The sequence below is a fragment of the Plectropomus leopardus genome, chromosome 6 (genome assembly GCF_026936395.1).
Source record: "Plectropomus leopardus strain MGB_pleo_1.0 chromosome 6, ASM2693639v1, whole genome shotgun sequence".
Lineage (NCBI taxonomy): Eukaryota > Metazoa > Chordata > Actinopteri > Perciformes > Serranidae > Plectropomus > Plectropomus leopardus.
In genome coordinates, this window is record NC_142181.1 from 13693636 (window position 1) to 13719895 (window position 26260).

A 26260-nucleotide genomic window follows, 5' to 3' on the forward strand; every position below is an offset into this window, starting at 1 on the left:
CACTATTACTATCACATCTTGGGGTCATTTACAAGGAGGCTGTGACAGTGAAGTATCGAGGCAGGAGTGAATTTTGGCAATGTCTTGAAATGTTGAGCCTTCCATCATTTCGGGAACTGCCTGTATTTCTGAGGTTTTTGCAAGTAGGCTTAGACAGTGAGTTATTTTAGGTAAGTGAGGAATATACGAGGACTAAACAGAATAATAATATAGATTCCTTATGCCAAGGTCGGTCCTGCTGCTCAGTGAGGCTCATAGCATCCATAACTTGGGTTTGGGTTTATATGTTGAATAGCCTAATTGTTCTGTTTTTCCTCTTACATGTTATACAGCATTCTCATTCATACATCTGTTTACTTAACTCTGTCATACAGTTAGAGAACTGGTTAATCTCTGATGCAATTAATAAATATATTTGCTTTTATGTTACAGAGGGGGGTCATCTTATGCACAGGCTCAATTTGCCTGCCTCTGCCTTACAATTGAAGTTTCATTCACCCCTGTTAAATGCACTCCTATCTTGACTGACATAATCTTTCACAGACTTGAGGCTTGCACTGACAGCAAAACCTGAAACTATCCCCCTGTTTCCTGTCAGGTTGAAGTCTACTGCTCATAAACTTTGACTCAAGCACATGCAGGCCATAAAGATTATGTGTGTATTTTCTAGCTACTACTGATACTTATTGTTTCAAAAGCAGTCAGCGAACTGAGGGATAGTCTGGGAAGTCTGACTTCAAATAATGTTAAAGGTGCTCTGGCAGCGTTCTTGAAAATAAAAACAAAAAACGATCTCTGGGAAAGTCTATTGAGGTAAAGGAATGGGCTGTTGGGCCAAGCTGAGGTCCTCCACCTGGGCTTATCCTACGGCAGTCCTGTCACTCTATGGCTTTTTTGCTAACTGCAGAGTAGCAGAGCCATTCCTCACACCATACCTAATTGGACCGCACAAGAACATCTCTGAAGAAGTGGTAAGCATGGCAAACACATGCGTGTACACAACCTTTTAGCAGCTGCTCCTCTGTTTTGATTAAAAATGAGATATGAATGCAGAGGACAAGAGAGATAAACAGTGTGCCTGGATCAGGATTGTTGTTTTCCCCACAGGTGACCAACTACCTGTTCCCGATCTGGACGTACTCTTACCTTGCCTTCCTTTTTCCCGTCTTCCTCCTGACTGACTTTCTGAGGCACAAACCCCTCATTGTGGTGCAGGGGCTCTTCCTGGTCACCAACTATATCCTGCTCTGCTTTGTCCCCGGTCTGCCTGCCATGATCTTCCTTCAGGTCCACTGAAAAATTGAGAAATATGATTGAAAATAGTTGAACAGAGATAATGTATGTCACACATTTGTTTTATTCAGAATAATAAAAGCTGCAGCACTCCTGTGTCCTGACAAAAAAGGTTACAAAAATGTCACAATTAGATTAGACTATAATCCTGCTTTGAACAGACATATTACAGTAGTACTGCACTGTTGCATGTTACTCAGGATCATTTTTTAAGAAAGATTGCAGGACATTATGCAGTACTGGTACAAGGTTGAAATCTCTTTTAAACTGTTCTATCACACCAACAGGTCAACTATGCTGTAGTGACTTCCACAGAGGTGGCCTATTTTTCCTATATTTACAGCTTAATTCCAGTTGAGAATTATCAAAGAGCCACTGGTTACCTCCGCAGTGCCATGCTGGCTGGATATACATTTGGTGCCAGCCTGGGCCAAGTGCTGATCTCCCTGGCAGGTAGGGCCTCTTTGTCTATATAAATGGAGTAAATTAAAAATAATAGATGAGTTTTGAATCTGTATTTTCTCCACATAACAATCAAGAATTCTCTTAAATATAGACTCTAAACATCTCCCAGTAAACACCTTGTGTAAATTAAGCATGCACTGATAAAGTCTGAACTCTAATAAACAGGAGTGGACTACTTCTACATCAATGCTATCACTCTGGGGACTGTAAGCATGGCTTTTCTCATCTCCTTCTGGTTGCCAATGCCCCAGAGGAGCCTGTTCTTCAAAGGGAAAAAGGCTGCGGGTGTGGGCTTGCAGTCCCAGCAGGGGGGGCCTTTGGGAGCGGATGGACCGGTGATGGATAAGGATGGCGTTGGCTCTGTGAAAGAGAAGATGGAGCATAATGGCAGTGCTGGCTGGTGCAGCAGGGAAAATGCAGCCAGTGCAGGCCATCTACTCTGGCAAAGCTTCAGGGAGTCATATTCTTCCAGGCATTTTCTTTTTTTGATTAAATATCAGCACATTTCATACTTTAAATACAGATCTGCTGAGCACACACCTTAAGCACATTTTGTCTGTGTTATAGTTTGTCATTTACTGTAACAAATAAGCAAGTCTCTATAATGTCTTCATATAGAACTCCGATAGTCCTCTCATTATAATCATGATTATAATCTGTTTTAATCATTTCCACCATGCAGGAATTTAATCTACTGGTCCCTGTGGTGGGCTCTGGCCACAGCTGGCTACGTACAGGTTTTCAACTACATACAGTTAATGTGGGACCATATAGAACCATCAGCCACATCGTCCATCTACAACGGAGGAGTAGAGGCTGCGTGTTCCCTTGTAGGTAAGACTGGCTCTATGTGTATGTGCCCAAAAGAGAAAACCTTTTACAGATAACATGAAGAAATATTAGAGGTTCCTATTTCTGGTGAAGTCATACTTGAGCAACTTTGTTTCAAATTTGTTTCAGTATCATCAGTTCTTGGAGCATAAGTCTGTTAATAACCTATATTTTTCTCAGTGTCAGAAAACCTCATGAAAAGACCAAAGTAGTGATGAACTGATTCTACATTTAAGTCTCGTCTTTGTACCTTAAGCTCGATAATGTTTACTCCTCTGTGCCAAGACCTCCATTGTTGTCCAAAAACTATTAAAAACACAATGGTCCACACTGTTGCATTAGATAACATGCTCCTTAGTTACAACTAGCACCTCCAGCTTTTTCATAAAAATATGAAGTTAAAAAAAAACAGAGGTTAGGGTAGGTATTGGAAAACCAGTCTCACATATTGTTGGTTTTGGTATTTTCTTGTGATTTGTTGACAATCACAGTAATGTACAGAATATCGCCAGCTTTAAAAAAAACAACTTTTCAAAAATATTGTGGGAACAGGACAAAGCACTCATAAACTAAGGTTTTGAGTTTTTTTTTAAGAATAATGTGGACAAAACCACATTTAATCAAGGAGTGAAAAGAGTAAAAAGCTGCTTTTGGACACAGGAAATTAAACAATGTTAACAATGTCATTAAAGTCGCCATGTCTGATGTGCATAGACCTATAAAAACTTGCAGTTAAAAGAAAACAACCATGCTGTTATAGGTTATAAGAGAGACATGATTAAATGGAAAATGTGTATTGATTTTGAAAGGAAATAGCAACACCGTGGTCTCACTTGCTTACGCTCAACCTGGCTCAGCACGACAAGAAGAAGAGTAATTGATTCAATTAAGGAGACAGAGTTAGGAGGTAATGGATTCTCTGATTATTGCTGATAGTTGATCCCAAGAGCCAGGTTTTAAAAGGTTCATCATAACAGGCAGGTGCTGCGGAGGCCAGTTAAGGCATGTGGTGCATGAGTTTTTGTTTTGAAGCCACATTACTATTTGTATCACCGTTCCAGGAAAGAGACGTTGTTTGGGTTAATAAATGAATCATAAAAAGGATGTACAGGCACAGTGGAGGTGTTTTCCATTGGAATGACAGATTAATCACTTCCTCCTTCTCTTCCATGGGCCAGGTGCTGCAGCAGCCTTCTCTGTGGGCCACATCAAGGTGACCTGGGCCGTGTGGGGAGAGCTGGCGTTAGGGTTGTTTTCAGCTGTGGGAACGGGTGCTGTGTTTCTGATGGCGCTCACCAGCAGTATCTGGGCATGCTATGCTGGTTATGTCATTTTCAAGTCCTGCTACATGCTCCTCATCACCATAACAACGTAAATTCACCATAAAATATCTCATTTTTTCATTCTGCATATTTACTGTGGGCCTTTAAAAACTGTCCCTGTTTTCTGAACTTATCTAACTGTTTTGGCTGTTCTGCCATTATTTGCCTTTACCTTCTTGGTCATTATATCCACACTCGATAATTATTTTCAAAAAATCTCATTGCGTAAATATTTTGTGAAAGCACCAAAAGTCAACACTTCATTATCATAACAATATGAGGTGTTTGTCTAAAAAGCTTATTTTACAAATAAAACCCCACTTAGGAGTGGTTGATTTGGAGAAAATCAAATATCAAGATATTTTTTTGACAAAGATGGCAAATTTTGGATTAGGCTGCAACCACAGATTATTTTCATTGCTGACTGATCTGCTGGTTGTTCTCTCAAACAATTAATAATTAATCTATTAGTTACATACTAAAACCGCTCCTTTATTCTGACAAAAAATCCTCTACACTAAGATATTAAATTTATAATGAAATACAAAGAAAGGCAGAACATGCTCATTGAAGAAGCTGTTATCAGCAAATATTTGAAGTTTTTGCTTGGCAAGTGACCCAAATGATTAATTGACCATCCAAACAGTAGATACATTTTCTGTTAATCGACTGATTGTTTCAGCTCTATTTTGCATTGCTTAGAAATATAGCATCAGTGACTGATAAGTATACACTAAAGTTCTTTCACAAATTATAACTGCTTTGTTATTTTAGATTTCAGATCGCATCCAACCTCTCCATGGAGTGCTACGCCTTAACATTTGGAATCAACACTTTTGTGGCCCTTTTGCTGCAGACCATTATAACAGTCATAGTTGTGGATGAAGCTGCACTGGGACTGGATATTGTGACACAGGTATGTGCGTAAACGGTAAATTATTATTATTTTTTGAAATTTTATGAAATGTAAGAGCACAAGGAATTTATCACTCACAATCTGTGGGTGAGCTCTCTCTGAAACAAGAATGAAAGCAGCATAAGATTTCTGTTGAATGATAAACACTAAAATATGAGGAGAGAGCAACACCTTCTGGTTGTAATTCACTATTGCATGCAGACATGTTTGGTAATGATCAAGCCATAGCATGACTAAAATATTACTAACTGTGGGATTTGTCTGCAGTTCATCATCTACGGCAGCTACTACGCCATTATCTCAGTGCTCTTTCTGATACGAGGGACCTACACTGCCTGTGTGAATCAGCACAATCCTGAGCACACAGGAACCAAGGACCGAGAGTCCAGGGTGGAGGTGATCTGTGCTGAGCGTTTCTGACCAAGGTCAATAAACTGTTATAGTCTTGAAAAACCTAAATGAGCAGGTGATTGTTCCATTTACTGATGGGGAATAAAAAAAATCTTCTGAGTGCATGTGTAAATGAGTGTAAAACATCGTATTGCCTGCCAAATGGTGCCCCTAGATACAGCAATAGCCCTTAGTTGCTGACTGAAAGTCATATGTGTTTCTCATATCACCTCTACAATTTGTTATCTCTGCAAGAATCTCAACAGCACAATAAAGCCGAAATTATTACTGTTTAGTGAGGATATTAAAGATAAAGTCCTTAGATTGGTGTGGCTGCCTGTTTAATTTGTTACATGTGTATCTGGGCTAGAGCTGAACCTTCACCATGGTGCTGCTGCTCTTTTATCTTGGTTGTTGATTTACAAAACAAGCTCGACGCTTAGACAACCTGAAGTGCTTTCAACAAGTAGGCAAGACAGACAGAGTAAAGGAACATATACACACACCTGAGACAGGTAGAAGAACAGCAGAAGATGGAGGCAGTAAGGAGATGGAGAGCAGGCTGGAGGTATCCCACTACTCTGCTTTGCATTTATGGATTCTTCAGCACAGTCAAACCCCTGGAGCCTTTCCTCATCCCGTACTTGACAGGACCAGACAAGAATCTGACGACTGAGCAGGTACAAAAGAACGGACAAATGACTTGAAGGTATAATTCAGATTTTTGAAGTGGGGTTGTATGCGTTACTTTTCCTTAGACACTTGATAGAAAACAGTATGTCAGTCAGCATGCCCCCAGTGTGGAGAGGCAGGCAGGAATCCAGCATAGAAGCTAAGTAATGTACTAATGTGGGCAGCAATTAAACATTTTTCTGCCATGTAAGTGTACGCTATATTCAGAGTATTTTCACTGGTTTATCTTAGTATCACACAATGATTATCAAGGGAAAATGAAGCCGTTTTATTGCTGTCCTCAGAGCCAGACTCCATTGAGAAAAACAGCGATTTAACACCACTGAACACAGGAGCTGCTGGTCTACCGCTGTCTCAGTTGGTTAGTTTATTTGTCTTATTGTCAGACTCTGGGAATTAAAGGGGTTAGCCTGGATTCACTAAAGTTACACAAAAACACAAACTAACTAACTGATTGAAGCAGCAGTAGACAAGCAGGCCTATGTTCAGCAAGCTAAAATTACTTTTTTTCTCAATGGAGTCTGGTGGATTGAATGGGAGCACAGATGGGGAACTGAAGCCGTTAATGGCTTTCCTGTTCAAAGTGGTTGTCTGAGGCAAAGGTAAAGCAGTGGAAATACTCTCAGAATAGTGTACACTTAAACTAGTTGTTATTTTTTTTTAGGTGGCTGAAGTAAGTGTTGTTGCTGACCCCCATTCACAGTGGTACAAGGACCCCATACAGCCCACCTTGGAAAAAAAACTGCTTTCAGTGACCCATAACCCAGAAAAATATAATTAAATCAAAAGAGCAATCACAGCTTGACACTGTTTCCGTTTGCCTCATCAGTTTTGCAGCTCGGATACCAAAACCTAAAATAACTAACATGTTTATTATTTTGTACTTGGAGAAATGTTCATGTTAAGTTATTACAAATGACAGTAAAGAGTTAAATACAGTCTTAGTTACCTGTGTGATAAAAATCCAATCACGATTAGAAAACCTTTAATTATTGCTATGAGGTAATGCAGTTCCTATCTTGATTGTAATAGCTATTAAATTTTTATTTATTTACCTATTGGTGTTTCCTCATCAGGTTGTCAATCAAATATTACCCGTGTGGACTTACTCTTACCTGTCAATGCTGGTCCCGGTGTTCCTGCTGACTGACTGGCTGCGTTACAAGCCTGTGGTGGTGTTTCAGTGTGTCACCCTCTTCATCACCACAGGGATGATACTCTGGCTGAAAAGTGTACCAGCCCTGCAGGCCATGGAGTTCTTCTATGGGGTGGTGACAGCCAGCGAGGTGGCCTACTTCTCTTACATCTACAGGTTACGTACTGAAGCAAAAAGGGTAGAGAAAGAGACCAGCACTGCCAGGGGTTTGAATTTTACATTTTGAATATGTTGTTTATTACAGCGTGGTGGATCTAAAGAGGTACCGGAAGGCCACCTCTTACTGCCGCAGCGTCCAGCTCCTGGGGTACACGGTGGGCTCTGTGCTGGGTCAGCTGCTTGTCAGTTTCAACCTCATGTCCTACAACAACATCCTGGTGCTTACTCTAGTTCTCACCGCTATAGCTCTCGTCACTTCATGCCTACTGCCAATGCCCCAGCAGAGCATGTTCTTCCATCGCAGAAAGCAGACGGCAACAGAGGAAACAAAGAGGCACGTAGATGGGACTGGGGATGCAACAGAACACACAATCAGAGATAAAGTTTCCCTGGAAGATATTAAAGATAAAACGGTGGAGAAAGGAGAAACAGAGGATGATGCAGGAGAAAAATGGAATGAAAAAGGGCCTCAGGCTGATGACCTTGAGGAGTTGGTCATAGCAGAGAGCTGCAGCCAAGTCCTCCTCCAGCTGTGGAGAGACTTCCGCCAGTGCTATTCCTCCAGACAGCTGCTGTACTGGTCAGTGTGGTGGGCGATGGCCACCTGCGGTTATAACCAGACTGTCAACTATGTGCAGGTCAGTTGTGAATGCAACAAAAAAAATGAAAAGCTACATACCTGTTTTGTTTGGACATATTCAACAAGTAATTATTGAGCCTCATGCAGCATCATTCGCTTAAATTTCTCATTTTATGGTAAGAGAAAGTATAAAATAAGTGAGCTCCAAGTGCACCCAGTGTTCTTAATCATGCAAATTTGCTCTGATCAGTGTGCTGAATGCTGCATCCCACTTGATCTTAAGTAATCTATTAGCATAGGTAAAAACCCCTAAACACTATATAAGAGTTGTGCCGTGTGCAAAGGCTTTGGCATATGGCCAAGACTGGAGACATGACACCGAAAAAGATTGTAAGATGAAGAACTTAGTTGTGAAACTGAGAAACTATTAAATAAAATTTAACAAAGTATGTAATGTCAGGGTAACGTAATGAAATATTAAAGTAAAAGGATGCATGCAGAAAGTTTAAATAATCAAAAATAATAAAGAAAAAGCATCAAGTCCTTTTACATTTAGTAAAAGCTGGCCCATGTTTTGCATGAAAAAGGACACGCATAATTACAAAACTAGATGGAAGTTTATTTTCTGATTAGTCAACTAATTGCTTTAGCTGCACATGTGTACATTTTTATAAGTTTGTGTGCAAAAATCTTAATTTGTAATAAAGTATTTCAGTAGTGGTAGCAAAGTAAAAAGTACAATATTTCCATCTGAAGTGTAGTGGGGTTTAAGTGGGAAGTTGCATGAGATTAACATGCTCAAGTAAAGTAAACTAAACGTTCCTCATAACTGTACTCAAGAACAGTACTTGAGTAAATGTATTTTGTTACAATCTAGCACCAGTGAGCAGCGGGACACATAGTAAGGGAAATTACAGTAATTGGGATAAATGAACAGAGTATATTTCTTTAGCTCTAAAATTTAATAATCCAGTCATAACAACTACTCTAAAACATTATCTTAATTTGATTAAATGATATTTGTGCATTTTTGTAAATGTTACTCAAATATAACATTTATTTTTCCTTGCACTGGGCAACAAAATGTGGACTGTGAAAACAAGATGGGATTTTTAATGGGTACTGACAAAATAAGAACAAATCCTGGACATGAGCAAAAAAAGGTGAATGTGTATGTTTTTTCTTGCGTGAGGGCCAGTGTAATGTGTGAGATTAGTACCTCCATATGGCCTAAATGATCTGTACCCTGCAGATGCTGTGGGAGGATGTGCAGCCTTCTCAGAACTTCAGCATCTACAATGGAGGTGTGGAGGCAGTGTCCTACCTGTTGAGTAAGCAACATAATATAAAGGTTTCCAGTGAATGATACAGACTAGGAAGGAAAAAAAGGTTGCATTCGACCATTATCAAAGTTATTTGATTACAACCCCTCTTCTTGGTGCTTACCGTCATCTCTATTACAGTAATCTTAAATCAATGTGTTTTGCAGGTGCAGGAACAGCCTATGGTATAGGCTTCACTGAGGTGAGATGGGAGCTGTGGGGAGAGCTGGCCCTAGGTGGTTTCTCTGGACTCGGGGCAACAGCACTATTCCTCATGACTTTCATCGGCAACATCTGGGTCTGCTACGTTAGTTACGTCGTTTTCAAGTGCCTGTACATGCTGCTGATAACAATAGCCATGTAAGAGTGTTATACGATAAGATAACACAGGTTATTTTACCTCATAATTCAGACTTATTTTATTGCAGGCAGAACATGAAAGAACATTTAAATAAACAATTCTTGTCTTAGGTACCAGATTGCAGCTGACCTGTCAATGGAAAGATATGCTCTTGTGTTTGGAGCAAACAACTTTGGAGCACTGGCTCTACAGACGATCCTCACTTCCATTGTGGTTGACAGTAGAGGGCTGGGCCTGAGCATCATTCCTCAGGTGAGCAGTCTGATCAGAAAATGTCTTTTGAAGATGTAGCAGAAGTGTTTATGTGTCCACTCATCATTGCTTTGAAATTATTATTTTACAGTTCACCATCTATGCCAGTTACCACTTAATCATCGCTGTTGTTTTTTCACTTCGGGGACTGTTTACTATTTGGAAAGCAGAGAAGAGAAGCAGCAAAGAGTCCGACCCTCCAGGAAAAAATGAACCTCGAGATTCTGATGAACACAGACTCTAAATTCAAAGACTTTGCCACCATCAGCTAAGATAATCACTTGTGCTTTTGGTCCTCACTGTGTCCAAGTGGACAAATGCCAATTTAAAAGCAGAAAAGCTTCAAATTACTGACTGCAACACCAAGAATATAAATCCTTTTTTTTTTTTATACAAAACAAATATACAAGATTTTCATACATCAATATAAATGAATGGTTTGGTCATTTCTTCTGACTTAAAACTCATTTTAATATATATACTGTATATATTTACACATTAACTTAAAATTCTCTAATACCCAATGTAAGTGTTTTCGGCTCATCAGCCTTCACCTACTTATGGACTGAGTGTAGTTCACAAGCTTTGTGACCTGGGCCTCTGTCAGCAGGACAGGGGATGGCAGAGAAACAAGTCCCCTGCCCATCCCTGATTCAACGGTCACTCATCTCTCATCTCTCGCCAACACAATAGGCTTTTTTTTCTTTAGTGAGAACAGTTTACCTTAAAAGAAACCTGCACAAATAAACAGTTTGGTTCTTCACAAATACAGAAAGTGGCAGTACCCTTTAGCTTTACCAAGCAAAAGTTCTGTCTTAACAAATCCTGTGTGTTAGATACAAATACTGATATGCACAAAGCGCTAATTTCCTAAAAAGAAAACGAATATGTACAGAATTGCAGCATAATGAATGGGATGTTCTGTACTCAATAACTTAAGTTTTCAGCCAGTTTGATTATACACTGTAGTTCAGCAGAGGCCAGGCCAGTTCACAGGTTAAATCGAGAGTAGGGGAAAGACCTCTCCCTCTGCACACACCATCACTTTGTTTTGTAGCCGTAGACAGAGTCAACATGACCGTCTGTCATACTGTTCCATTTGTGACAAACTGCGATAGAAAATACAAATCCTTACAAACATCGTGTTTAAAGCTACTTGTGAAACAAAACAGTGCAATAGGTGCAAGCGCGCCAGTTGACCCTGTATCAGAGCTGATTGGATGGATCGCTATAAGAAGGGATTCGTTGAAGAGCCTCCTGCAGGATATTGTGCAGATGGAGCTGCACCCTGGAGGGGAAAAAAGATACACAAACACATAATCAGAAAATAGTGCTTACTACGACCAAATCCTTTGACCTATATTCAGTCAAATACAGTACAAAGACAAGGTATTTAATTGTTCAAACCAATAAACATTATTGTTTTTTGTAAATATACACTCATTCTGAATTTGATGCCTGCAACACAAAAGCATGTGTACCACTGTGTGACATAACCTTTTCTTCTTACATTTCTCAGTAAGTGTTTGAGAACTGAGGACACTAATTGCTGACGTTTTGAAATCCATTAATTTGATGTGATGATGTACATTCAATGACTGGTGGGGTTTTTTTTTGTTTTTATTATAACTGACAAAACAGTGACAATGTAATCAATGGCCTATTCAAGATAACTGGAAAGCCTCTTCATTCTTCTGTATAAAACTAAACTCTTCAACAAGACATCCAGCCATGTATCCCTCTTACCAAGAAAGGGTTGCTTGAGACCATAGGTCCAGCCATCACCTGCCCAAAAGGAGTCACAACAGGCTTGGCCTGGCCAAAAGCTGGAAATCCTCCACCTGCAAGACACGTAAATTGTCACTCAACAACAAAAAAGGAAAACTCCTTTACCCATGTTCATGAGAACAAACCTCACCGAACAGAATAGCATAACTTGAACAATTTTAAGGGACGTAAGTGCTCTAATGTGATAACCACTCAGTCAGATGCACATGCAAGCCTGAATTTCAGAATGGCTATTAAAGCGTATATGTCTACATCTACATAACCTACACAGAGAAACACACCATTTGGTTGCTGGGGATAGGCAGGAGGCTGAGGGAAGGGAGCCTGGCCAGGAAAGGGTTGCTGGAAGGTTCCACTAAAGCTGGTGGGCAGGTTGAAGGCTGCAGTGTTCCCAAATCCAGCTGGCATACTCATGGACCCTGTGCCAAACGATGCTGCAATACAGCAGGAAAGCCGCCGGTTAAAGAAGCCTAAACAAGACATCTACAGGCATGAAATATTAGGTCTAAATGACATGGTTAGCAGTAGCTGCTTCATTGTTTTTTAACACACACACACACACACACACACACACACACACACGCACACCTATAAAAAAACATACACAACTGCAAATACTACGACATTATTAATATCAGACATTACATTATGTATTTAACTGAGGCTTTTTCTTCCAATCCAAAGAAACTTACAATAAGTGCATTAAACAATTTGGGTACAACCCAAAAAGTGCAAGAATAATGCAAGAACATAAAATATGCTGACCTACTTCTATATATCAGTAGTTTGTTAGAAAGCAGTATACTGGAAGTGAACTTAAATGAGAGGATGAACACCTACAGATTACAGACAGTCAACGAGAAAACACAAAGAGACATTTTTGTACAACGACTAAGGAACAGAAATATGTCAACTACGCTGTGCAGTAGGTTTGGTCCTTTAAGCAGGGGCATAGCTGCACAGGTGAGTCTGTAATCCATAGTGTGGCTCCCAATGTCCAAACCGTCCATTTAACTCTGAGATCTTCAGCATCTCACACTGCATGTGTTTGTGCAGTTGAAACACATGCATGTTTAGATTAAGGTTGTCTCCAGACAAGCCTTAGGAAAAAGGTTTGAGCAAGAGTCAGACATGAGGCTTTAACACGTGCAGCAAGTGTAGCACCAGCGTGTGACCACACAGGAGCACAACACTGCAACAAGTGGAATCAAACTGCAGTTAGTAAGACAGTCAGCAGGCAACTGAGAAATCTGATACCTGGTAAAAATACTACATCCAGTGGCCATTAAGCAAAATCAACAACTTGAATTACAATTAATTTCAAATCCTGGGTTACTGTCTTTATCCACTGAATGAGCATTTTATGATGTTACGGAGTTCATGAATTAAAAAATGATCATTTATATTTGTTATGGTGCATGTTGAGGTTAATAAGCTAATGTCTTAAAAAGGCAGAGGAGACATCGTGCCTCCTGGTATCTGATAAATGAAAATGTTGAAGAAGCCAACATTAATGAATTTACAGGGTCCCAATAGAGGGCATGAGGGCGCTGCCCTTAGATAGATACAACACATTACATGACATTTTAAATCAGAAGAAATACATTTTATGACTTGCTCTCTCCATATGAACATAATTAGAGCTTCTTAATCAATAACTTTCCCATTTTCAAGATTTCCTAAGAGCTGCATTTATTTTACACTCAGGCTGAACATGTCCTATCTTCTCCTGGTTACTGTTACCTTACGCCCCTTTATCTGAATGTTGTGATTGATTTTACTTCAACAACATTTTCCTGATAGATTTGCTGAAGGGACAAGAAGGCACTGCAAAAGAAAGACACAGGAGAGCAAAGGGGAAGCAGAGAGCACAAGGGAACCTACCAAAGGTGGGAGGATAACCCTGCCCATGAAGAGCCCTCATCAAGTCTGTACAGCATGACAAGAGCAATCAGACAAGACAATGGCGATGTAAGTCATTCTGGCCATTTCCATAGGGAACGAAATTCAGCAGTTTTTAAAAGTTAAAACTTTCCCTTTTATTTCCTTGATTGGTAGCCTCTGTGGTGGGAGGCATATTTTTTCTGAGCCTGGGTAAAGGGTGTCACGTGAAAGGATTTTATTCTGCACTTAGAATAATAACAGAGTAAGTTGACCGTGAATTTGTAGCACATACAGTACACTACCCAGACGCACACAAACATACACACACCTGCTGCTGCTGCTGCTGCCGCCATATTTGCTGTTCTGCCATTGCTTTGGAATGGGTTGGTTGGAGCTGCTGCCGGGGCAACTCCAGCAGCTACAAACGGATTAGTTGATTGAGCTGTTAGAGAGAAGTATCGAGTCACCAAACAAGTACAGAGTGTCAAACAATAAACATAATGTGCACTAACTTAACATGTTAAAAACAAAAGTATTGATTCATGGAGTATGCCCCATTTGAACATATAAATGCCCTCCGTCAGTGATTTCCCCTCACTCCAACTTCAAATCTCTGCAACACAAGCTGTCTCCTTGGTAACCCTTTCAAACAACAAAACTGATCCTGGCTTGTCCCTGCTGACAAATTAAAATTTGTGTATAGTCTGTATCTGTAAGATGATGACGTTTAAAGAAAAATGATCCTCCCTCATTCTCTGATCAAATCTTCAAGCAGCTCTTGACATTTCAACCAGGAAAGCACTCAAGAGCCCACAAGGGCAGAAAAGTTGTCAACTGCAAAATACAAAGATTTGAATCTACAGTAACCCCAATTACTAAAGGGACACTCTATATCACCCTGGAATCGCCCCTTGTTTCCATCATTACTTTAAACTTTCTAAATCATTACTGATTTTAACTTGAGATGACAATTAGCACAAACCATCAGAAAACGGTTCACTCACGTCCAAAACCTTGAGCCATGCCTGGCAGGGCCTGCTGTGCTTGTGCTGTGGACACCCCAGTCTCTGGGCCAAACACACCACTGTAGTGAAACAAAGTCAACACATTAAGCTTATCAGGAAAGTCTGCAAAAAAGAAGACCAGGGACCGCTGAACGATCCTGAGTGATTGTGGTCAATGCATGGCTGTAGGTCAAGTTGCTTTGAATAAAAGTCACTTTGTTACTGATAGCTGTTAATGTATTCAGGCACAATGTTTCAGATCCATCAGCCATCACACCCATGTTTCAACAACTGGATAAGTAATTGGCCACCAACATTTTTGCTAAAAAAATCTAAACTGTGTTTAGAATTAAATGTTTGGTCCCCACTATAACAGGGTGCTAACTGTGTGTGTGTCTCACCCTTGTGAGGTGCTGGTGGTGTTGTAAACGCTGGTAGCAGGGACTGAGGGGCTGAAGACAGTGTCAAGCTCAGCTAAAGCAGCATAGCGGTCCCCCCCTGCAGGCACTGCTGGCTGCTTCTGAGGCAAACCACTTACTCCTGCTGCTGCCGTTGCGGCTGAGCTCACCCCACCAGGAATACCACCTCCTGGAATAGAGGCACATGACAGCAGAGCTAGGTTCAATCCACCTCAATTCAATTTATCAAGGGGGAAAAGTCAAATTTCAAAGGCGACTGTAACAACAACAAAAAAGGTCCGGATATGGCTGCCATATTCAACCTATTAAAAATAATGGGGAATAAATGTTCAATCATTAGGAAATTTGCACTTGCATTTCTAGCACAGACATACGAACAACATAAACTAGTACCAGCCCAGTACAATTCACAGATGCTCGAGTGCCAGAATTCTGACCATGTGACTTTAAAACTCTCCAATGAAACCAATACATAGCACATGTTATTTCCAGCATGTGCAGTGGCCTGCTGTTTTAATACAGGCTGGTTCAGTAGCACTGAAGCCAGGGGCTGATTTTGAGAAAAAAAAGAAAACATTAGGCCACCTTAAAATACATCCAAGCCTTGGCTAAGCCAAAAACTAAGAGATACAGAGTTAGATGTTTGCTATGAATTGTAAATCAGCCATGTTAAATAGAGACTATGTCTGTTCCTGCACTGGGAAGGAGAAGCTTAAATCTCTGTGGCTGATTTCAGAATGTTTTTTGTCAACTCAAAATCAGTTTTTTGGTCAACCTCTATCCCTACGATTGAGATCTATGAAACAGGCTAGGCAGGAGAAGTTTACCTTGCTCTGTTTTGGCAGAGCTAAACACGTTATCCAGGTCAGCCAGGGCTGCGTATCTATCGGCAGGGAGGCTAGTACTCTGTACTGCATCTCTGCCAGCTCCTGTGGAGTTACTCTGGGAGGAGGAACTGAAGGATCCAAAGTCAGCACTACACGATTTGGGGAAGTTGTCAAAATTTGCAAAATTGGCATTTGCTAGTCCCCCTGAGGCACTACCTGCATGAAAGAGAGAGATTAAAAAGTCATAAAGGGGGACCTTGATTGTTGGCTGAGTAACAGCAAAACACGATGGAGGAGGAGAGAAGAAGCTGCAAGGAGGGTAATGTCGTAGAGGATTCAGGCTGGGGCTGGGTTTACTTCATTATCTACAGGATAGATAGCAACACTTCTAAACCTCTGCAACACTTAACTATGCTGTCTCTCCATCAGCCTATGGGTCTAAGAAATGCATACAGTTTGCATTTATTTGTGTTAGAAGCATGTGATGTTCAGAAAAGCACCTTTTTTTTTTAAATGGCTCGGTTACATCTGAGTCCAGCCCCATACTGTGGATTAACGGAGTTACAGACAAAACCAATCCAAAATATATTGTAAAAGTGACATTGGTAAACAATTTGACTGTTCTGTGGAAGAGATCTTTAGTCTGCCAACCATCCTGTAGATATTACTGGACTGTAATGTGTAGACTGTCACTTTCAACCAGATCTGAGACTGTTACTCGGGAAACAAACCATTACAGATTAGTCATTGCTTTTTTTAGATCCCAAAAGAAATTAAAAAAACAAAAACAAAACAGAATTGTACAACCTTTCTTCTGCCAAAAAATTAATAATATATTAGAGCTGCATACCAGCTACCACTCTTTACCACTTTAAATACAAATATGTGTTATTTGTTTCATACTATATATTCAATGTGTCTAAGAAGGCCTGGAGATGAAATTCAACTTTTGTTACAGAGCAGATATTCTGATTTCAAGAACTCTGATGTGTTTGCAGTCCAATAAAAGCATTAATACACCACAATATTTAATGCTTAACACAGCAAAACAAACGTTTTTGGATATTGAGGTAAAACAGAGCTAACTTCTTCAAAATCCTGAAAGGGAGAAAAGGTTATTTTTAGTGTTGACACTGAAACCACCACTCCAGTTAAATCTCAACCAGTGGTTTAACTGCATTCCAAGAAATATTGTTTGTACGACTACCTTTAGCTCAGGGAGATGGAAAAAGAGCACAGGTCTAGGTAAAATCTTACATGCATATGACAAACCAATCTAAAGAAAAGGTTTATCTGCTAATGTAAATAATGTAAAAGAAATGCCTACTGAATAGTGAGGAGATTCTACGAGTAAATACTGGGACATCCTTCCTTTTAAAGAAGCATTTGCTATTAGCAGATATAAACCATCTTTGAACAGTAGTCTAAACGCTTCTGAGGAGCTGAAGTTGTAAACATGAAACTGAGAGCCCTGAGAATACCAGACAATCCTGATATTTATTAGCACAACACCTAAACATGCTCATGATGATGCTTTTAAAGTAAAGTCTGGAGTAACTTCTTATAGGACTCATTGGGCATCATACTTTTGCTGAGGGGAAATGATATGTTAAAGACTGTATAGTGACCGTATGATTCTACTCTGTTTTCATCTGTCAGCTCTCTGCGATTCTCTTTCTTTCAGTGATGTAAAAAAAAATCAAATTATTGATACATATCGATTTTGAATTGAATTTGAAAGTTTCAATACTCATTTTCTAAACTATCGTAACAAGTACCAGTTGCGCTTTATCACTTTCTTATTATCAATAATTATTACAGTCATTCTGCTGTTTTCGGCTGAAAACCAGGAAAAGAAATATCATTGTTGTCATGTTTTATTTATCTTTTGATAACAATTTTAACTGTTATGCCCCTCTATGTAAATTTACCCCGTGGCATCAGAATTAGTATGAAATATCAATATTTTTCATGGGATTATACTGAACTTCGCATTTCAGTATTGTGACAAAACTACCGTCAATGTTTTTTTTTTATTGTTGAATTTATTGTTGAATTTTTTGTTTCCAATCTTTCATTTGGTTTATTCTCCATAGTGGCTCACAACAGTGACAGAAACAATCAGAGCTTATTATCCCAGCGTGATTGTTCAGTGATTCAGGGTTATGGACACAAAAAGAGAGACATGCTAAGACACGCATCACATCCGGCGAGAGGAGGATCAGAGTGACTACACATTAGAGAAGGTGGAAAGGGCGAAAGCTGTTAAGAGGGCAAGCCCAGAGAGCGAGAGACTTACTGTGTGCAACCTGGAGAGGCAGAGCAGTGGCAAACTCACCCATACTGCGGCTGGATGAGAGCACAGTGAACGCTGGCAGCCAAAAATCAAAAAGGGAGGGAAAAATGGGGCAATGAGCAATGTAAGATAGGGCGCAGACACAAAAGACAAGACATCAACTAAACCAGTGGGACAAAAAATAAAAAGCATGAAGTCAAAGCAAATCAATTGCTGCTGAAGCAAAGGGTGAAAAACACATGAGACAGAAAGGACAGCTTAGGCCAGAAAGCACAGTGAGTCTGTGTCTGTGAGAAAGGGATTATCTGACAAAGCCATGAGAGAGAGGGGAGCTTTATCCATCAAGCAATAGGCATACTAAAGAGATCAGTATGCAGCGCCACACTAAGATAGTTATCAATGCAGACTTCCAGCAGAGGGCATTGTAGTACACAAACATTTCCTGAGACTAGGGGGAGGAGGCTTAAAAGATGGTTGAGAGTCATTATTTTTATATTAGCATGTGAGAGAGAAGGCAAAGAGCTCAGGTAAAAAGCCAGTCAGCCAGTTACTGCTGGGCAAATACATGAGTTTCACATGAAATGTGCATAATGCTGCAGGAAGGACTTAGGGAAAATTGAGCTGAATGACAAACAAAGGTGAGACTAGGACAACAGTATGACAGTGTGTGGTTAGGTTATTTACTTAAGGACAAAAGTATATGTAATTAAAGAAGCTGCTTTAGGAGACAAGCTCAGATCCAACTAAATAACTGCATAGAATCCACATTGCATATATTTACACTAATGTTAAACCCAAAATATCCTTTAGGGACATAAACAGGGTAACTGCAGTAGTGCAGCGAAATAAATCTGCCATTTTACAAATCCCATATCACTATAATCATCTGCCTAATAAGTGCACAATGGTGTTTCACTATTGTATATTTTATCTCATAAAAAACAAATGATTTACATATTCGAGATGTATCAGTCCTATAGCCCAGCATTCGATTTTTATGTGTAGTAAGTGTAGACTACTCCAGTGTACAACCATCACTTGCTTTTTAAAAATGAGTTTGTTGGACTTTTTTCACACAAGTGAGTTACCTTTATGAACCTGGCAGTTATTAATGTAAATGCAGCTTTTAAAGTATTCCAAAATAGAGATACGCTATGTGACGCTTAGAGGGAATGCTTCTCATGTCTGCACTGGTGTTCACGGTCTTTCATGAACTGTGACCTCTGAGTTTTTGGCCTAAGGCACATACCATGTGCACATAGCATCATGTGTTCAACTGCGGCCAAGGACAATTTGTTGTTCTGGGAAACAGAAATATGTTTTAGCATTTATATTTGCCTTGGGTTATTTTATATTTATAAACCAAACTTTTGCTTCATTTCTTGGTTATAAAACCTCATTGGGACTACTGGAAAGTAAAGCGACCATCGTGTGCACAGAGGTCTTTCAACTGTCACACTGTATTGGTAAGCAGAGGATATTTACAACAGTTAAATTACAAATGGCAACAAAACTGGTGATTTGACAAAAAAAATCTTCTGAATGTAATTACATTAGGTGTGTTTAGCTTAAATGTACATTCCCAGTACGTGCGTTTCCATATTAATACTAGCCAATGCCTTCATGTGAGAGTGACTTCGGATGTGTCATTTGTCCAATAAAGAAAACGTGCTCTACCTGTATTTGAGGGTTGGAATGGGGCTTGGGGTGCGGAGGGGAAACCACCTGTCGACCCAGAAGTGCTCCCGAATGCATCAAAATTAGCAAAGTCTGCATTTGCGGTGGCATTCTGTGCTGCTTGAGGTGGTGTCAGGATGAGGTTCAGACAAACAAATGAAAAAAAAAAAACATAATGAGAGGAAAACACAGGATGAGATAATAATAGAATGGATTTATACGGATGACAAAAGGCATGGATAACAGACTACAAAGCAAATACAATGGATTATGTGCTAAATATGAGAAATAATCATAGGGTGGTGTCACATGACAATAAATGCACAGCAGCTTTAAAGGTGGGCAAGATCCGCCTCTCCCATGAGATTCTGTCTGGATTCCCTTCTGAGCACAGTATGGATGTGTGTGGCACTGCACACATCATAAAAAAGTCAGATGTGCATTTGTGCTCGTGTTTAGTTTGTGGAGATGTAAGGATGCCACTTTAGTCACTGCATTAAGTCTTGATACCTCTTTGAGGGGGAAATGAATACATTATTCTCATTAGTAACCATGGAGATGTGTCAGTCAATATCACCTCTGGAACTATTCCATAATTTATGCATGTTTTGCAATTATGGAGGTTGTGGCTGCTGACATTTAACAGATTCGGCATGATCTCAAACATCTTCCACAGTTTATAAAAGGCCATAGTTAGAATGCAACATCAATCGCCATTAAATTGCCTATTTAAAACACCATAAGCATTTTATATATCATGAAAAACATTACTTGATATTTAGTGTTCCCATAACTTGCTACCCTGTTCTCCCCCGAAAGAGGCAGGCACTCCTAGATGCACATAAAAATCTTAAATTAATGATTTTTTTCCTTTCAAAAAATTGAGGTTATTTCACCAATAGATGAGACCTAAACTGGTGAATGACAACACATCTGCACTCAGCCCTCTTTGGTATATAAAGTGATGTTCCTGGTTACAGTGTGTAAAACAATGTGGGACGAGTTCCACATTTAAAAGGAGAATCCCATTGTGACGGGAGTTATTGCTCAATTCCTGCATTCCCTTACTGCCCAATGTTAGACGTTCAATCAGTTATTCGTCTGTTCCTTACTTGTGTGGCTGTTGAAATGTGCAAAGTTAGCAAAACTGGAGCCGGCGCCTGCATTCATGTTGGGCGGCGCAGCAAAGATGTCTCCGCCCAAGTCACTGAGGAGGTCGAACCTCTTGTCATGGAACTGCTGCTGTTGGGTTTGTCCACGGCTAACCACTGGAGACTGGTGGAGACAAGAAATGGCATTGAAAAAAACTGCAGGTATGTGTTGGTCAGTATGCATAAATGTGTGCACTTGTGTGAGTCCTTGAATAATCTCCGCGAGAATGAGAAAAAAGCCTTTGACAGGCAGTGTCACTGTCCCTCTATGTCTACAATATGTCTTTGTTCATGTAAAAGCTTTTGTGAGAAAACTGAGTAAATTTCATAATTGACCATTCAATTTATTATCCGTTCTTTTGTCATCAAAGTGTTACTATTTTGAAAGTACTTTGTTAAACCTAATCAGCAAATCATAGGTAAGCCAACATTTCTGGCAGCAATTACAAATTCATCACATGTACATGTATGTACACTGCATAAATCTCACCTGATTAGGTGGGGTGTTCTTGTTGAGGTGTAGGGAGGGGGCTGACTCCCCCAGCAGGGATTTGAGCGGTCTAACCTCTGGGGTGCTGCTGGTGCTGCTGTTTGAGGAGCCAGAGATGGAAGCATGGACGGATGCCACTACCTTGGCCTGTTCAGGAGGTACATACCTAGGAAACATTTCACATCACATGCATTACATTATATGCTTCTGGCTAAAAAAGTATACAAGTATTTGCTAACAAGCTCGCCAATTTAAGCTCGAGTAAAATCGAACCAGAGATTCACTCTTGTCTCACTACAATGGCATTTTTTTCAGCATGTCTCTTGGATGCCTGCTGCTGCTTGTGGTGTGGCACCTGATTGCTACCTTTTTCCTTTTTACTAAGCCCCTGACCTCACCTGACTGCACTGAAGATACACACCCAAGTGTCCCAAGCACAGACAATAAGACAAAAATAAGAAAACACAGGCAAAGGGCAGAGTCTCAGCAGAAAAAATACACCAGTACGTACATCTGGTAAGTCATAAGTGATGACTGAGAGATTGCTTTTATATGAGTCAGTACATTGTCTTTGGCAAAAAAAATCGTTCTGCAAATCCAAACAGAAAATGTTTATTTGGGTGCAAATATGTTTAACAGCTAGCAGAGAAGCCATGTGTTAGAGGAGAATGGCCTATGTGAGTGAAAAAATGCCCGTCTGCAGTAAATGGTGGGGCAGGTTGAGACAAGCATCACTCATCTCTTCATTTTGGTCAGACGTCACAGACTAAGCACTGAAAGGAGACAGACGAATTACTACCTAAAGGCTACTGCTAAATGAATACCTGAATATCCAGGAAAAAGAACTACATTTGTGTTAATGATGCGTCTCAGTTTTGTATTGTAACAGTTTAACTGTACAAACCAATAGTCTCACTAAATTAATATTTACTTTTGATGACCATTCCCTAATTTGCAAGTATCAATATGACAGGCAGCTTTCTGCCATTAGTTTTATTTGTCAGAAATAATTGCTCTCATTAGTCATCATAACCAGAAGTCACAATTCATTAGTAACAACTGTGCTTAGCCTCATGCATATTTTAACAAAATTAAGCATACAACTTTGTGAAACAACTAGGTCTAGTGCATAAAGCAGCTTGACTGTAATGACCTACAGTGTGCATTTAAAGAAGGGTATCTGGTGGCTTGCTCAAGGCTAACTGCTAAGAGCTGCCTGCAAGACATTCCAAGCCAGAGAGAAGAAAAACACAAAGAAAAACTACATGTCTGTGCAGTGCACACTGCCAAAGGATTGTTCATATCTTGCTCTGCCAGCTTGTACAACTGACTTACCATCTCTTCTTCTCATATTTCTCCTGTAGGAATTCCTTGACCTTCTGTGGTTCTCTGAAATCTGGTATTGAGGAAGTTCTGTCATCATAAAGGCCAAGCCAGATCTGTTTACATACCTGGAATACACAGGATTAACAGAGCAAATGACTTTTGGTGAAACGTTTCTGTAGCACACACAGCTGTCAGGTTTTATTATGAGACATTAAATTGTCATGCTTAAGTGAAAAGAGGCACAAGGAAATAAAACGAAAAGCCACAAGTAAACAGTGATGATCACCTAAGCGATTAAGTGCAGGTTAAGAGCATTTACTGATGTTTTGAAAAAGTGTAAACGTGCACATTCGACAAGACTTTTTGCAGATGGTGTGCTTATGTAGAGCAATAAATGGACGAACATCTCCGCTAGGTATTGTATAGAGTCTGGGGCTGCAACAGAAAGAAATTTTCATGGTGCAATTACCATCTCAGAAAATATCATGGTGTGACAATATACTACATTATATATCTATATCTATCTTTATAAAAAAAATAATAACAATAACAACAAAAATAAAAAAATAATAATAACAGTAATAATAATAAAATAACGGTGAGATTCTCTGACCAGTTGCAATTTTTCTTGCCATAGATGTAGCAAATGTATACAGCATGATAACTGTAAGTTTTAATATCATGGTATACCTTGAAACCGGTATATCGCTGCAACCCTAATAGAGTCAAGGATGAGCTGGCTCTATGTTTGAAGGCACAGGTTGAATATAGTTACTTGGTGAAAATCACTCGGAGTCTCACCTTTCTCTGGCTTTGGGTTTTGGACAGCATTCCTTAAGTATTTGTCTAATCCTGTAATGAGAGATTTATAGCTTCATGCATGTGTGCACTCAGTATAGGGTGCTGCATTGCAAATGAAGTAATGGTGCTGCAAGAGGCAGTTTGGCTCCTCAGTTGCAAGCTCCTGCTGCTGCTTTTTCTTTAGCTGGATTTCACACGCACAAACTTTCAGCACTCGCAAGCATGCCTCCCCTTAATTAGTAAGATTTTAAAACTGCTAGTGAGAACAAGATAAAGTTCTGTGTCAAGTGCTCTCCATGGAAAGAAAAAAAAGCAACTTGAGGCCAGAAGTATTTACAGAATCTAGCAGCCTTGAAGGATGTATGCATCAGCTTCAACCTTGAGGCTCTTGCATGTCTGCCCGTCCTGCCACTTTGCTACAGCTTTTAATAGGCTGTGCTTCCCAGGTGGCATTGCTCTATTTCATATTCCGTTGACCAGAAAAAGCTTGTGAATGATGATGCACGTTGGTTCCTCTGTGCAGTACAAATGCAGTGCTACTCTATCTGATCATGATGAAGAGCGTCAGAATTTGAATGACATACATTTTATAGGAATTCTAACCATAATACAATTTGACATTTTATTAATAATTCTGTTAGTACTCAGTGCAAATGTTATGAAAAATGCCATATCATTTACTGATTATATTTGTCACACTGATTATATTTATCACACTGATTATATTTATCACATTGTATGCCATTTCTAATAAATGAGTTTTACTGATAGTCGGTTTGAAACAAGTCTGCTGCAAAATGGTTGATTTGCACTGATGAAAAGTATAAATGTATTTAAATAATGCTAATGCACAGAATATTTGGGTAAGAGAGAAAAGTAGGTCTTTGAAATTCACTCCACCTTTTAATGGCAAAGTTGTCAAAAAAGTCACTTGCCTTCAAGTTTGGATGTGTTTAGACAAACTCCAGAGAAAATATCTGAAAATCTTGTGCAGATTTCTTCACCAGCTTGGTCCTAATTGTGTTTGTCTGCTGTTTTGTGATGGGCAGGGAGCGTACTGTCAATGTTCACAAGGGTTGACGAGCAATGAGAAAACCCAACTACGCAGTTGGAAAACGTAAAAACTAATGGCGGTAAAAATGCTGAGTAAGGCTGCAGGGTTGCATTAAAACTGACTGTGGGGAAACCCATTTCACACTACACTGTCATTAGATCCAGTTTTGATATAAAACATTGATAATAAGGCTTCAAAATAAACACTTTTTCAAGCACATTATTTTTTTTGCATTTGTAAGTAAGAACCTAAAACTACAAAATAAAATAGCAATACTCATAATACTGTAATATTTTTTAAAATGCTTAATGTTCCCAGATGGCACCAAAATATTGCTATAGTCATTTAACGGTGACATGTGTTTCCTTCTAAATTTGAAATATTTTGTCTTGTTTTTTTTTCCCTGTTGCCAGGCTGGCACATACAGTGTTACTTGTGACGGGCCAAAATACTTGCATGATGAATTACAATGATGTGCAGATTCTAATTCTAATAACAAAGCAGTGGAAAAGCTGACCTCAACCTTAACAATTGTGACGGGACACACAGTCGCCATGCTTACCTCATTGCCATGTTTCTGTAGGAACTCGATTTCCTGTTGTGTGAAGGTTGTCATGGAGATGGACTTAACTCTGTGGGGTGGATTCAGTCCTCGTCTGTAGGTGGAGAAATGGAAACAGGGGTCAATTTAATTTGAAGTCACTACATGACGACCTCATCCGGACATACTTAGGATTCAACCTCTCAGGACGGGGCCGTTTGATTAGCAACAAGCCGACTGGCTGGTGTGTGTAACTGGGACGAGAAAGACCGCATTACAGAGACAAATTACAAAGACATATACTGACAGAAAAAGATGGCGGATAGAACAGAACAAAGGAAGTGGTTGAAAATCTCTCCTAACACGGCCATTGACTGAACAGAGGTTGTCAGTACAGTGAAAGAACGAGCGATGTCCCTTAATATAGAATCTTCTATTATGGACTAACACCCATTAGCCTACACAAGCCTTGCTCATTTTCCTGAGAAGGTCACAGCTCATGCCACAACGGCCCAAATTAAAAATGCCTTGTAACTGTTATAGTTGAAATGAACCATCATTAGGCTGTTAAATTAAGTTCCAGGGCTGCTTGCCTGAGTATTTTCCTGGACTCTGCAGTATCTGAGAGCTAATGCAGTGCTGGCTTCAATGTCACCACATGTTTTGTCTGTGAAGGTAACCAATCAGCATTTATCATGCAAGCAAAATATTTAAACTGAAACCATAGTTCTGCCATATGTTTAAAAGCATAAAATGTAGTTTACTGAAATGACACCCATTTTTAATGTGGTGAAAACCTGCAGCACCCTTAGCTGCAGCACCTGCTTTGGTAACCACTGCTCTAAGAAATTAGATCCACAGTGTCACAATTACAAACACAATGTTACACATATAAAGGAGTCAGATTGTAAGGCAGTGAAACATTAGACAAGACTGCTAAATTATTCACTAATGTTACCCCTTACAGAACAGTCCTCATCTCCACCCATTCTTTACACATCCACCATCAGCTGACTGTTCTGTAAAGTGTTACAAACAGCTGTGTTGATTTACATTCAAAAACACAAGACAGAAAACAGATGTATACAATGACACGAGCAACCATGCTTCTATTGGGAAGCAGTCCATATATCCACTGACTATTAATGGGGGCAAGACTTTATCAACTTCTGCCCAGTTATGTCAAACTGACCCCATTTTCAGAGATGATAGTTATGGCTGAAAGAATGCCACAGGCCTAACAGAAAACACCTTAACACTAC

At 39.7% G+C, this 26260-nt stretch overlaps 3 protein-coding genes and 1 long non-coding RNA gene across 18 annotated transcripts in view; 2 read left to right on the top strand and 2 right to left on the bottom strand.

Annotated features, from left to right (window-relative positions):
* Positions 1–5539, top strand: slc19a3b (solute carrier family 19 member 3b). Its single transcript, XM_042486364.2, has 8 exons — positions 1–971; positions 1108–1287; positions 1581–1746; positions 1924–2230; positions 2441–2592; positions 3768–3960; positions 4686–4827; positions 5095–5539. The coding sequence occupies exons 1-8, from the start codon at positions 822–824 to the stop codon at positions 5245–5247; spliced, it is 1443 nt and encodes a 480-aa protein (XP_042342298.2). The 5' UTR covers positions 1–821; the 3' UTR covers positions 5248–5539.
* On the bottom strand, positions 1156–7154 carry LOC148189341 (uncharacterized). The gene is made up of 4 exons (XR_015776791.1): positions 7026–7154; positions 5724–5889; positions 1677–1761; positions 1156–1292 (listed from the first exon to the last, which is right to left on the bottom strand). It is a non-coding gene; the product is annotated as an uncharacterized LOC148189341 (long non-coding RNA).
* On the top strand, positions 5653–11029 carry slc19a3a (solute carrier family 19 member 3a). Its single transcript, XM_042486363.2, has 7 exons — positions 5653–5897; positions 6987–7222; positions 7311–7863; positions 9058–9136; positions 9295–9487; positions 9599–9740; positions 9832–11029. Exons 1-7 carry the CDS (start codon positions 5751–5753, stop codon positions 9982–9984), a joined length of 1503 nt encoding a protein of 500 aa, XP_042342297.2. The 5' UTR covers positions 5653–5750; the 3' UTR covers positions 9985–11029.
* The window catches only part of agfg1a (ArfGAP with FG repeats 1a), a 22956-nt gene continuing 6802 nt past the window's right edge, over positions 10107–26260 (bottom strand). Inside the window, exons 2-15 of one of the 15 annotated variants that reach the window (XM_088078807.1) lie at positions 25020–25113; positions 22612–22727; positions 21277–21442; positions 20748–20910; positions 19636–19752; positions 17962–18033; positions 15663–15878; positions 14818–15004; positions 14417–14496; positions 13741–13854; positions 13413–13457; positions 11810–11962; positions 11487–11581; positions 10107–11028 (exon numbers count right to left, since the gene is read on the bottom strand). In XM_088078807.1, coding sequence (XP_087934933.1) covers positions 10969–11028; positions 11487–11581; positions 11810–11962; positions 13413–13457; positions 13741–13854; positions 14417–14496; positions 14818–15004; positions 15663–15878; positions 17962–18033; positions 19636–19752; positions 20748–20910; positions 21277–21442; positions 22612–22727; positions 25020–25113 — 1678 coding nt within the window. In that variant the 3' untranslated portion in view covers positions 10107–10968. Of the gene's footprint in view, positions 11029–11486; positions 11582–11809; positions 11963–13412; positions 13458–13740; positions 13855–14416; positions 14497–14817; positions 15005–15662; positions 15879–17961; positions 18034–19635; positions 19756–20747; positions 20911–21276; positions 21443–22611; positions 22728–25019; positions 25114–26260 lie in introns of all 15 variants that reach the window. The other 14 variants (XM_088078808.1, XM_088078806.1, XM_088078814.1 and 11 more) reach the window with 14 other exon arrangements.